The sequence below is a fragment of the Clarias gariepinus genome, chromosome 15 (assembly GCF_024256425.1).
Source record: "Clarias gariepinus isolate MV-2021 ecotype Netherlands chromosome 15, CGAR_prim_01v2, whole genome shotgun sequence".
In the NCBI taxonomy this organism is placed as follows: Eukaryota; Metazoa; Chordata; class Actinopteri; order Siluriformes; family Clariidae; genus Clarias; species Clarias gariepinus.
The window spans coordinates 23,704,289-23,718,199 of NC_071114.1; the positions used below are offsets into that span (position 1 = coordinate 23,704,289).

The 13,911-nt window shown below is 36.6% G+C and overlaps 1 protein-coding gene across 2 annotated transcripts; it reads right to left on the reverse strand.

Annotated features, from left to right (window-relative positions):
* Positions 1–960: 960 nt before the first annotated feature.
* Positions 961–11,703, reverse strand: afmid (arylformamidase). 2 transcript variants are annotated; one of them, XM_053513389.1, is made up of 11 exons: positions 11,629–11,703; positions 9,771–9,861; positions 7,148–7,252; positions 6,027–6,075; positions 5,424–5,509; positions 5,221–5,293; positions 5,013–5,110; positions 4,098–4,176; positions 3,815–3,950; positions 1,678–1,782; positions 961–1,569 (listed from the first exon to the last, which is right to left on the reverse strand). In XM_053513389.1, the coding sequence occupies exons 1-11, from the start codon at positions 11,656–11,658 to the stop codon at positions 1,540–1,542; spliced, it is 882 nt and encodes a 293-aa protein (XP_053369364.1). In that variant the 5' UTR covers positions 11,659–11,703; the 3' UTR covers positions 961–1,539. The 2 variants fall into 2 exon arrangements, with proteins under 2 accessions (XP_053369364.1, XP_053369365.1); XM_053513390.1 differs by lacking the exon at positions 11,629–11,703 and adding an exon at positions 10,841–10,904.
* Positions 11,704–13,911: the final 2,208 nt, after the last annotated feature.

The following is a 13,911-nucleotide window of genomic DNA, read 5'->3' on the forward strand; positions in this document are numbered from 1 at the left end:
TGTCTCACATAAGCTTGCACATGGTGCTTTTATGTTGAGTCTGTACCTTTGCTTCGTTAGTGACTGTGAGGTGATGCATACTGTGATGTCATACTCTGATCGTGTCACAGTTGCTCCTTGTCGAGTGACTTCAGCTCCACCATTTCACTTATTTAACTTTACATACACTGTGATCTAAATTGTCAGTGCAAACCATTATATTAAAAGTGTTGCAGACTCCCTGTTCACCGATGAAATTTGGCTTTATAAACAAGTAGGAGCTTTACATGGGATGGCAGGATGAGCATTACTATTAATATACTGTCTTAAGTAACTTACAATTCCCTGCATATACTGACATTATATTCTTGTATTAAACTATTAGAATTAAAACATAACAAATGGCTAGGAATCAAACCCGAGGCTTCCTTGAGTGTAGTTATCAACGTGACTAGGCTGTAAACAGCATGTTTTATGTTAGTTAATATATTGTATAATATACTTCAGATGATTTAGATGATTAATGATGCACATTAAACTCATACACTCAATCATTCCCTATGTCACTTATCCTGTACAGTGTCACAGGAAGCCTATACCTAGTACTCTGGGCACAAGCCAATGTACACCCTGGATGAGTAGGTAATCCGTCACAGGGCACACAATCACACACACACACTCACTCACACACAACAGGAAATTTGGGAATGCCAATTAGCCTACCCTGCATGTCTTTGGTCTGTGGGAGGAAACCAGAAGAAACCCACCAAGCACACAGACCCGAGGCAGGAATCAAACTTTGAGGTGCGAGGCCACAGTGCTAATCACTATGCCACCGTGTTGCCTTACACCCAATGATGCTCCCGTAAAAAAAAATTGTATATACTAAATATAAAATGGTTAAAATTATATCTTTGGCGAAGATAAAATATTAAACATTTCAACTTAAATACACAGAATATGCAATAATATAAACAGAAATAAGATGTTTGAAACAGATTTTTATTACAGTAATTATTTGTACTGTACGCATAAAACCTACATTCTCCAAATTAACAACACTTTTATTACGTTCGAAAACTAGACCTTGACAACTAATCCATATTCTCTCAAAAGGATAATCTGATGTTAACTCGTGTTTAAACTGAATTTCGGGGATGTCTAGCAGTTCCAAGCTGGATATGGATTATTCTTTTATATAGATCAAAGAATTTGCTACATTACTCTGCAACACACAGCAGCAGACGGTATTAACCGTGAGATAAGGATTTGATTAGGTGACATCTGAACAAAAACATTTCAAATACATAAATTCACAGTAAAACTAGTCACAGCCAGAATATACAGTACAGAAGACTGTACACCGAACTTGCTTACACAGGTAGTTAGATTGAATAGGCTGATGTGCAAATACCCTGTTACTTCATGATAAAGTTAACCAGAAATAAAAATATAAAGTAGTTAGAAATAGTTAAAATGATCATTCTGGCATATACTGAGACAACAGTGCAGGAAACAAAAGTGCATCAGGGATGATTTTTGATGACTAGAGGCATCTCCTCAGCTTTTTCCCATCATCTTCAATAGGAGCTAAAAAAGAGTGAGTAATAAATAACACACTTACACATACAATAATAGAGTTCATTCCGGATTTAGTAAAGACATTTAACCATATACATTAAAAGGTGAAGAGACTACCTGTGTGAGGTAGTAATTTTCATCCACAAGCTGCTCAATGATGTTGAAATGATCTGTATCAGGTATGTCTTCAAGGGTAACCTTAACTCCGGCAGCTTGCAAAGACTGAAATAATGTACAGACAGGTGGGTTTTTACAAATTGGTACATCTTGTTATATTATTGAATAATTATAGGAGGAATCCCACACCAGTAGTTGGGAGTCCATGCATGCTTGTTTGATGTCATCTGTCTTCTCTCTTTTTTTTTCTTTTTTTTGGAATTTGAATATTAAAAATATTGTTTTAGGACAACCGCGACCCTGAATACAGGATAAAGCGGTATACAGTAGAAGATGAGTGAGAGTGGGTGAGTTTTAGGACAAATGAATATCACTATTACTATGAAGACGGATTTTGGACTAATATTTTAAAATATCACTGGTAGTCATTGTCAAAGACGCCACATTCCCACACTCCACTAGCATAGAAACAGACGATTTTCTCCATCCATCTACCTCTGAAGGTTAAACTTTTTTTCACATGGTTAAAGTGGTTTTGCCTGCTGTGACAATCAGAAATAAGAGAGGAAGAATCTTTCTCCAATTTTAAGGTTAGTTTATTATTTCCATCTCTTCACAAAATCCTGACTTCTGCATTATGATTGGTTCCAAGAATTCAGTCTCATTTATGATTGGTTTGCTATAATATGACAATCCCATCAGTGCCCATTCCTCATCTAACCACCAAGTACTGTACTGTATACTGTATGAAAGTTTGAATGAGAGTCTTGTTCTCATGGAGTTTACTGATCAGGAAAAGAAGCAGACAGTGCAGCACAGTCCAAGTAATCTGTAAAATGTGCCCAGTAAGTGTAAATACAAATGTATTATACTTATGCATGCTATAACTATTAGATTTATTTTTATTAAAAAGTTTATCAAAAAGTTACTTATACTATAGCACTGTTGAATTCTTGATTCTGATCAAAGGAAGAACTTAATACACTTTAGGAGACAGCCTTCAACACTACTCCCACTCGCAATATCCAACAACTCTGTGACAACCGTGGAGTCTTTCAAGTTTTTGGGAACTAAAATAGGAACTCAACATCAACATCCTCAAAAATGTCCAGCAGAGAATGTACTTCCTGCGGCAACTAAGGAAGTACAGTCTGCCACAGGAGCCCCTAACACAGTTTTATAGTGCGGTCACTGAGTCTGTCCTTTGCACATCCACATAGTTGGAGCTTCCTGCCCCCTCTCCATGACTTGAACCAGGAAACGTGCAGGAAAAATCTCTACAGAACCCTCACACCCAGGACAAAACCGTTTTCACCTCCTCCCTTCTGGCAGGCGCTACAGAACTCTGCACAGCAAAACTGCCAGGCACAGGAAACAGATTCTTTCCGCAGGCAATCACCCTCATAAGCAGTTGAACTGGACTATTTACACAATCTGCTGTAAGAACCATCAAAATGCTTTTTTTTCACTTCTGTCAATTACTATTATTTGCACAAATCAAACATCTGCTACTGCACTGTATATTGTGTAAAAGAAACCACTTGCTATTTTGCACTACTTATTAAAAGTATATGAGATGCACACAGGGCTACTTGCCCTACCTTGCACACTCACTTTATGTACATCTGTAAATACTCAGAATCCGTCCCCCGGGCTTTATTTAATCTGTAAAGTTGCTGAATGTTGTGTAGTAGATTTGTATAGTGTTTTTTTTTTTTTTTTACAACAAATGTACAGCTTTTTATGTTGGTCTGTACTTTAAATGCCACAAACAGACTAGATCAGATTCCTTGTGTGTGTGTCAACATGATTCAGATTCTCATTCTGATTCCGTTTCAGTATTATAATTTCTATAGTAGGAGATAACTCAAGAATGGACAACACCAAATAGTTTTTTTTAAGTGTTTGTCAAAGAAAAAACAACTATATAACTAATGTAGCTATAAATGGATAAAAAGTACAATTTTTTTATTGTTTTTATATTATATATTATAAATGCAAGTAAATCAAATCAATGCTATATAAAACATGCTGTTAGACAAAAAAAAAAAGAATCAACTTTGTGGTAGTAATGGCCCATTTCTAATCCCATCACAGTCACTGATTGCGTTTAACAAGACGGCCCTTTGTGCCTCACCTTAAAGTAATCTTCCGACTGCTTCCGGAACTCAGGGGAGTCATTTTGTGCCACGGCTACAACAATGTCGCAGCCCAATGAGGACAATTTAAGCTGAGAAATAAATCGATTGGGGCTGTTCCTAAGAGCCACTTCTCTATAATGAGATTAAAAAAGAGTGATTAGATGTGCACACTTATTTAACCCAGTGAACAAATCCAATCATGACTGATACACAGTATATTGGAATAATAATTATATCTGATGGTGATATGGTGTAGAAGAAGCATATGGAATCTTATACTCTGTCATATTCAGTGGTTCGTTCACGTATGTGGAGAGAATGGGCAGCAGGTCATAAATGCCGCTAACAAGGAACGCTCCTGAAATAGATTCAGAGTGTGTAAAATATGAGGTTAATATCATAACCTATTATTATTAGCAGTAGGTGTCTTAGGGGCAACTGATACACCAACTGGTATATATTTGGTAGGGGGAAACTTATTACAGAGAAGAAAATCACACAGATATACAGTAAGGAGAAAATGATCAAGACAACAGTTCAAGCCAAAAGTAAACACATTTATATTTATGACATTTGGCAGACACCCTAATCCAGTGATTGCATTAAATCTTATTATACATCTAAGCATTTAAGGGTTGAGGGCCTTGCTTAAGGGTCCGATAGTGGAAGTTTGGTGGTGCTGAACCGGTAACCATCTGATCAGTAGTCAAACATCTTCAACCATTGTGCTGCCCCAATCTACAGTAAGCCTGGTTACTTGTTACTACATCTATCTACCTATTTGGATCATTATCACAAACGATGGTTGATGTATGGATTCACACCAGCAATCATTGCTCTCAGGGGAAGTTGCGATGCTTGGGATTCTAGGCTTTTGACCGTGGGGGAAAACCCACCCACCAAGCAGCAAGTATGCAAATTCCACATTGTGGAGGTGTGAGGTGACAATGCTGACCATTAAAAACCGCAAAACTGCCAGTCTGGAAATAGTATTATTATATATTATATATTATATTTAGCTAAATGTCTTGACTTGAGTCATGATTGAAAGACATGCTTAAATTGTTAGCTGGTACTTCAGAAGATGCACAATGCCTCCCAACCCTTTGATTTCAGGAGAACCTTCAGTAACAGATTAAACCAAATACAGCATAGCATCTTCATCATTACAAAATCTCCAACACACAAACACACCTTTGATTTGAGGTGATATACCATACTCTGACCAATCAGTAGAGAGAACCATGGCTGCCAGATGTGCACCTGCAGAATGACCGCAGATGTACAGCCCACTGTTGAGAGACCAAGAGCAATGCATTAATAAGAGGCCAGGAAGTATACAGTACAAGCAGAGTGATATTATAAACTACATTCAGGAGCTAAGAAAGGCAGGTACACAGACCTGATGTGTGAATACTGCTGAATGACAGCGACCAAACTCCTGCGCACCTGAGATACCATCAGATCCATATTACCTATAAGGAGAATGGAGGAGGAAATTAAAAAATTCAATAGAAAAAAGGGAATGCTCTCAGAGAAAACATGCTTCAATTATTTATGTATTTCTGAAAGACCATCATCTTCAAAAGAGACAAGTAATAGTACCTTTTGGGGCAATGCTGTAATCAACAGCGACCACCACAACACCCTTCTGGGCCAACGGTACAGCCATGAAACCTGACTCCTCCTTGCTGTAAGATAAAATGAAATGCTCTTATATAAGACACCTTTCAAAATTAGAGATAACACTTAAAAACACTTGGTCAAGGCCTGATTGATCTTTCTTCATTAAAAAAAATTCTCCTTTTTTTCTGGACTTTTTATCTTTTAAAAAGTTTTTATCTTTTTTCTGGACTTTTTTATCTTTTTAGATCACAATTATTAAATTAAACTAATTTGAAACAAATGATTTCTGATCATATTACAATTTAAACAATTCTATTTTACAATAAAATATAACACATGAATAAAACATAAATAAACAAATTACTATGAAACTGGACAGTTAAACTTTATGAATGAGGATCTTAGCACTGTATTTACTACTAGCCAATAGCTTGTAAGCCAAATACTAGCCTTGGCCTAAACACATTACACATTGTTTGTTATTTGACTTAATGTTCCATGTGTTAGTACCAGTCTGTCTCGTTCATCAGTAAAAACAATGGACAGTATATTTGATAAAATGTGATTAGTGAATGCTCATACCTCAGGAACTGCCAGTAACCACCATGGATGTAGATAACTAGAGGAACATCTGAAACATAAATTTAAAAATTATGATGCTGATTATTTAGTTAACAAGGTTAATCAGGGTCAATGAAAAATGTAATGAAGCTTGGATCTATAACATTCATACGAGGTTGAGTCAAAAATTATCTGCACTGCGGTTATATTAAAACTTGTTTACTTGTATATTAAAACATGTTACATCAGTTCATTTGTAACTGCGATGCGAGCAAAGATGTATGCCCTACTTGTGATTTGCATGAAAGATGAGCACCGGGCAGTTATTAGTTTTTTTGTGGTCTAAGTATGTACCTGGTTCTGATATTAAGCAAAGACTTTGTGCGCAGCATGGAAAAAGTGTTTGAATATCCGCAAACAACATTTTCACTGAAACAGTAAGTAACGTGAAAGTTTCCTAAGGAAAACCATTACTGGTGACGAGACATGGATCCATCACTACAAGAGTATGGAACGTAAACAATATCAATCAGCATCCATGAAAAACTTCAAAAGTCAACCATTAGTTGGAAAATTTATGCTTAAAATTGATGTATTCTGGGACTCTCAAAGGCCAGTTTTAGAACATTATGTGAAAACAATGTTCAACAATCGACAGTGAGATGCTTATTAAAGGGATACAGCCTAAATGTCCAATTAAATGCAGAGGACTCCCATCCAAGGCCGCTGTGATCTTGCATTACATGACGATGCATGTCTGCACACTTCTTCCCACATTACCAACACTTTGAGCTGTTAAAGCATCCTTCCCATAGTCCTTATCAGATTTTTACCTGTGTGGTCCCCTGAAAGAAATAAAGACAGCGGTGCATTTGTGGCTCGCAGCTCTGCCTAAAACATTTCTAATGAGGGAATATGAAAGCTTGTTGACAGATGGATGCAAAGCGTTTATGTAAAAAAAAATTTCTTTTTCAAAAGTAAATTTTTGACTTAGCCTCATATGTAGACATAAAGGTAGTGGTGAACAGAAATATGTTACTCTGCTGCTACATTTCCTTTTAAGTCATGGGAAAAGAGACATAAAGATATCTGCTGCATTAGGGATCAGAGGCCCATCTTTATCTGTTTTTGCATTGCCTTACCTGGGGAGGAACTAACAGGCATGTACACATCCAATTTCTCTTCATCTCTCTCTCCATAAGGAATATCCAGAATATGCTGAGTAACAGCCCGAGCTGTCTCTGTACCTAAACACACACCAACAACCACAATAACAAACTAACCTTTCCTACTAGATTTTGCAACTAAAAATGTGTGCAAATCAATAAGAGCAAATGTTTGTATGTTTGCATTACAAAGCATGTCAGCACTTGGAAGCACTTTGAAAGATTTGTAGGTCACCAAAGCCTGCTACTAAATCCTGGCATGAACTAGGAAAACCTGTGACATGGCGAAATTTGACGTTTTGTGTCCATGAGTTAAATTTCTTCAACCACAAGTTAATATACAGTAGTATACTAAATACTCATTGTATACAATATGCAGCATGGCCATGAGGTAAGTTTTTAAAGATCTATTTCAGGGCGATGTAAAAGCTCCAACATAACTTGTGGCAACTATTGTTCAGTATTTGTTTTTAGTTCCAAAAGAAATTGCAATAAATGGTCATGTAAATTTTTCTCAAGCTAACTATTAAACATAGTTAAATAATGTACTAAAGCACTGCAAACTGGTTGTCTCAGATGTTGCATACTAAGTTTTGTACTGTACTAGATTCACTGTCAGACTAACAAAAAAAAGTAATGGTACTATAGCGCCCCTAGTGGAAGGCTAAATTCAACATGACCAATAATGAGGTAAGCAGCCAGGACCAAATCCAGTTTAGTTCTACAAGATATATATCATCACAGGTGTTACCGTCATAGTGCGTGTGAAACACCTATGAAATGCACAAGTTAATTTCCGATTTTTTTTCTTTATTTTATTTTTTTACACAGATGTTGATTCACTCCTCTAGAGAATTAGCATTAAAAGCAATTAGATGCCAAAATTAAATTATATAAATATATATATATATTTTTTACAACAGTTCGTTCCGACCAAGTAATCTGATTCGACACGAAGCACTTTGCAGTAGTGATAAAAGATAGTAACAGCACTGGAATGTTTAACTATATGCATCACTCCACCGTTTTACAGGTGTTCTAACGATCATTAATTACACTACTTGTCAGTCGCCAGTATGGGTGAAAGTAGCTCAATGCTAATTCCACCTGTCGTGTGTGTTGGCGAAGCTAAATAACAGGGGAAAAGGAACCAATTAGGGAGGGTCGTTCATGAACGATACGCTCTTTTTGAACGAATCTTTAACGTGACTCAGAAAAACGAGTAGTCCCAAAGAGTGATTCGTTCATTTTCTACTGGGCGCGCATGCGCAAATCATCGTAAAACCTCCGCAGGTTATTTACAGGAAACAGAATTGAACGATGCTTTCTTCGTCACTCCGAGTCGTTCGTTCTTTTGTCACGTGACTCCCATAGACGCTATGCAGTGCAATAGATTCAAAAGAACGAACGAATCAGACTGGAGAATATGAGAGGTGAGCTACTCATTCTATTTATTATAATATGTCCTTAGCTGCAAAATTTGTGTATGTATACGTATTGAGTGTCTTTTTATTGAAAATGCAACATTTAATTTTATTTCTCATCAAAAGAACGAAATGAACTTAATGACCTAAAAAAATATTAATTCATTTTGATGAACAAGATTTAAAGAACCAAGTCACTAAACGATTCAAGCTCCCCATCACTAGAACCAATCATAATTTGTTGATAATTAATGGTGATTGTGAGACTGTTGTGACAAAGCAATATCACACTTGCAGCTGTGCTGTAGTGCTAAATATCAGCACTGCTTCATTATAGAGCACTTTTTATAGCGACACATAGGGAGCCAAGTGCTTACATAAAACATTTGGCAATGATGGCTAGTAAATGATATACACACATAAATAAAAACTATATAGATGTACACCAATCAATCATAACATTATCATAACATTATGACCACCTGCCTAATATTAAGTTTTTTTAATAATTAAGTTAATTAAGTTAACTTTCTTCTATTATATCGCTCTACACAGGCCAGCCTTCACTCCCCATGTGCATTAGTGAGCTTTGGCCCTCCATGACTCTGTTGCCTGTTCACCGATTTTCCTTCCTTGGATTACTTTTACCTGGGAACATCCCACAAAAGCTGCAGTTTGGCTCTTCTCACAGTAGCTGAAAAAGGAGGCTGGAAGTGGGTTGGATACTGTATATTAGGCAGCAAGTGAACCTTCTTTCCTTAAGTTGATATGTTGGAAGCAAAAAATGGGCAAGCATAAAGATTTGAGTGACTTTGACAAGTGGCAAATTGTGATGACTAGTTGACTGGGTTTAGGCAGGTGGTCATAATGTTATGGCTGATCAGTGTATATTGATATATTATTCCAACTTCCACTAAGAGGCGCTAGTCTGGACCGTGGTCTATTCAGCTTGCCATGTCCGAGTGGGTTTCTCAGGTTTCCACACAGTATTCGTGTAGTTTAGTGCAGAATTTTAAAAGTAAATATTATTTGAACAGAAATGTGTGACATCCACAGGAGTACCAAACAGGAGTGGCGTTATCGACATAATATGGTATTGAACATGATGTGATGATGTCATTTGATTATGTACTGTATTCGCTCTGTGATCAAGATTTACAAAATGTTCCACCAACCTGATTTCAGCGCAGCCACATGGGCTTTAATCACGTCATCGGCGGACATCCTGAGGGACCACTGGCTGGGTGAATACTGTTTCTCCAGCTCCTGTCACAGAGCACCGCATTCAGCCATTGAAACCTCCGATGTTGTTTTGTTGTTACAGGCATTCCTGCAAACCCCGCCTACAGCACCACGATTGGCCAGTGGAACTGGCGTTCCCTAAAGACCCCGCCCACTTATTCTCGTTCTTGCGTTTAAAGAGCAGAGTCAATGAGGAAGAGGCGTGTATTGGCTAAGATTAACCAATCATTTTAGCTAGGATACATGACTTATCCCCGCCCCCAAAGTCTCAAAAATAAACTTGAGAAGTGTCATGTGTGCATGGCTAATAAAAAAAGTTATTTAGTAGTTGAATATAATAAATTATAGATTAAATTTAAACATATTAACACATGCCCATTCAAACCCACAAATGTGCCCTGATTATATACTAAAATGACACACACATAGACAAATATAATCTTAATACACTTTTCCGCTCCTACTAAATGTTCATTATTTACTCAGTACCTCTACTGCTTATCCTTTACATAGGGGAGCCTATCCCAGGGGATTTAGGGCATAAGGCGGGGTGTTAATACAGGACGCACACACACACACTCTCTCTCTTTCTCCCCTTGTCAAATTTGGAAAACACCAATTAGCCTAATCTGCATGCCTTTGGACTGTGAAAGGAAAACAGAGAACCTGGAGAAATCCCACCAAGCACAGGTAGAACATGCAAACAGACCCAAGGTGGGAATTAAACCTGGACTCTAAAGATGCAAGTGTTAACCACTGAGCCACTTTGCGGCCTCTAAATGTTCCACTTGTTCCCAAATTTAATAATAGCTACGCAATCTTTTTAAAAAGGTTAAAAGTGGGAATATAAAATGGTGAGAAAGGAAAGATGCACTGTCTAAAACTCTTATACAGTATGTTGTTGATTCATTATGTGTAAAATGAAATGTCCAACCTTTTTTTTTTGTTTGTTTTTATGTCAATGATCACGCATTACGCTCTTGGTAATCAAAACAGGATTTACCATATAGAAATATTCAACTTCTGAAAAGTATGTTAATTTATGCACTCAGTTGGTTGGGGCGCCTTTAGCACAAATTAATGCATGTAGGTGATCTGATGCTGCATTGACTTTGGACTTTGCATTGAAAACCCAGTGGACTAATGCCAGCAGATAACATGGCACACTAAATCATCACCAACTATGGAAACCTCACACTGGACTTCAACAACTTGGATTCTTTGGATTCTTCCTCTGTTTGGACTTCGATTTCCAAATAAAATGCAAAATTTACTTTCATCTTAAAAGAGGACTTAGCTACAGTCAAGTCCTTTTTATCCTTAGCCTAGTTAATAGAAAAGAGACAGACTTCCTTGTATTTTTTTTAACAGACTCTTGAGGAATAGTTCTGTAAAGGACTTTTTTGGCTCTCATTTCTGGCAAGTTTTTGGCTCTCATTTTCAGTCCAGTACCTGCACCTGACCAGTTTCAGAGGATATATATCCTGCAGCTAGTTGCAGTTCCCATTTTCTTAATCATCAGATTGTGTTTGAGTGGTAAAAGTAGGCCAGTTTACAAAAGGTGTGCAACTGTGTATATCTTTAAACAAATATGTTGATGCTACAATAAAGTAACTGAGTGCTGTACCCTATATAAAGGGCAGAGTACCCTAAATAATTTACTATCTTACCTCTTAGAACATAGTTGGTTAAAACATAAGCTTAATTAAATACATGTATGAAATGCACATTTATTTATTTATTTATTTATTTTAAACTACGATTTACAAAAACAGTGCAATGAATACTTACATTATTCGTCATTTGTTTCCAGTCAGACATTGCTGCAGGACTAACATAGGCTCTTTCACAATCCTAACTACAGACCTTTGGACTTTCCTGCACTAGAAAAACATTTACATTTAGGCATTTGGCAGACGCTCTTATCCAGAGTGACTTACATTTTTATCTCATTATACATCTGAGCAGTTGAGGGTTAAGGGCCTTGCTCAAGGGCCCAACAGTGGCAACTTGGTGGTTGGGGGTTTGAACCTGGGACCTTCCGAACCGTAGTCCAATGCCTTAACCACTGAGCACCCCTGGCCCAGTTGTACCAGTTCTGTTTGTACCATCAAGGACATTTTTAGGACATTTTTTGTATCATGGGTAACCAAAATGTAATTTTTGTTTTATAATCTGATCAAAGGTACAAATCTTGTCCTTAAAGGGACTGGTCCATGGACAAGCCCTTTTGTACCTTAATAGTGTTCTTTCAGGTTTAAAATAAGCAAATATTTAAACTAAATAAATAACTTCTATTTGCTGAAAAACCTTTTACAACGTAGCATCACACTAAAATTGTACAGTATATAAAATAAAACTTTCCATCTACAATATAACTTTTTAAAAACTGTTCATGATACAGTTTAAACTTTTGAATCATTTTGACCCACTTTTCACAAAACACCATTGCATTTACCTGACATTCTTTCAGAGCAGAAATGAAATGAAAAGCTTAAAAAACTTTTCAATGTACATAGATGTGCACAAACCACAGTACATACACAATATACTTAATATAACAGTCATTATTAAAAAAACTAGATTTAATTGTGTGCAAATTGCTTACATCATTGGATGAAAAGCTAAATAAGGTAATTTAATGAATGCCTTAGGGCAGTGGCAACATTCCTGTTGACCCGAGGTCAGTCCATGTGCTGGTTGTATGCAATCAAAGGTTCAGACAGATACCTATCGTGTGTCATTTACACATTTACTTTAAAATACAATGGATCCATCCCAAATCCAGACCACAGTTGTGGTTCAGGTTCTCATGCGGATCACAAAGAATCGCAGAATCAAGAAAAGAGTGTCATCATCAGTCTGTTTTCTATAAAACAGTAATGGGCTGCCTGTATTTTGCCTGCTTGTTTGCATTTGATTTCTATCAAATAGGTTATACATAAAGAAAAAAAACAACAAGAGCCTAGTAACACAATAGATTAATTGAATTTATATAATCAAAATCGTCATCGATCACTAATAACCAGGCATAAATACAACATAAGCTTTTGTAATGTCATACAACGACTTATCCTTTTTATTTTTAATCTAAATATTACAAAAATCTGTAAGAACCATGAAGCAATATTTTAGCTAACTGGAGCTAAAGTGTTTCTGCTAAATAACATAATAGATAGCGGTATCATAAGCTAACCAAAAACTAAACCAAATAGCTACCGTAAGCTACAGATATCCAAACTGGGGTGAAATACTTTAGAACATTTACATCACAGCTAATACTGATGAACATCTATAATTTACATAAGGCATTAGCTTAGCCACTAGGAGCTAACATGTTTGCCCCAGTAAAAAAAATACTTTAGTGTATTATAAATATATTGAAATCCTCGATAGTACACTGCAAATATACTAACAAAAAATTGTACCATCAGTTAATATATAAAAAGTATACTAACATGCTTTTACCAAATTTCAGAATTATACTTTAAATATACTTTTCTGTGTTTAAACTTTCTTCTATGCGCTCACTGTCATAAAGCGACACTTGCACGAACTGCAGTAGTGTTGTAGCTCTTCAACTATACCAGCCAACCAGAGACTAGAATCAGCGCGACACCAGCCAATCAGAAGCGGGAGGCGGGCAGATTCTGACTGTCTGATTGGCTCCCCTGTCCTTCGCTTTTAGTTTGAATTAACGGCTGGAAGCTGTATCGTCGCGTGCGTTCGTTGGTATCGTTATTATTTTATTTTCATCGACATAAGGTAAATTTAATGGTTTTTGTTAGGTAGTTTGTAGTTAAGTCCATAGTTTAAGCTATAGAATGTATTGTTTAATGTGTTTTTGCTAAATCTTATGTATTTTGCTTGTGGTATAATGGTTCTGTAGCTCTTGGCCTGTTTTCAGTCTCTGTGTAACAGCTAGAATCAACACACCAGGTTTAAACTAATACTGTACCTGTATACTCTAATACTAATGTCTTTCTGAGTTCAGACAACAGTTTATATTTTAGTTTGTGTGTTTGTGAGACAACCGGACTTTTGTTGAACACAAATAAACTATAGTAGTGCTTT

Bases quoted from the DNA above. Each gene is read 5' to 3' on its own strand.
- afmid (XM_053513389.1), bottom strand. From the start codon at position 11,658: ATGTCTGACTGGAAACAAATGACGAATAAT. The intron at 5,294-5,423 runs GTACTATTACTT...TTCTCCTTATAG, and splicing joins TTACAGCATTGCCCCAAAAG to GTAATATGGATCTGATGGTA. The intron at 5,111-5,220 runs GTCTGTGTACCT...GTCTCTCAACAG, and splicing joins CAGCAGTATTCACACATCAG to TGGGCTGTACATCTGCGGTC.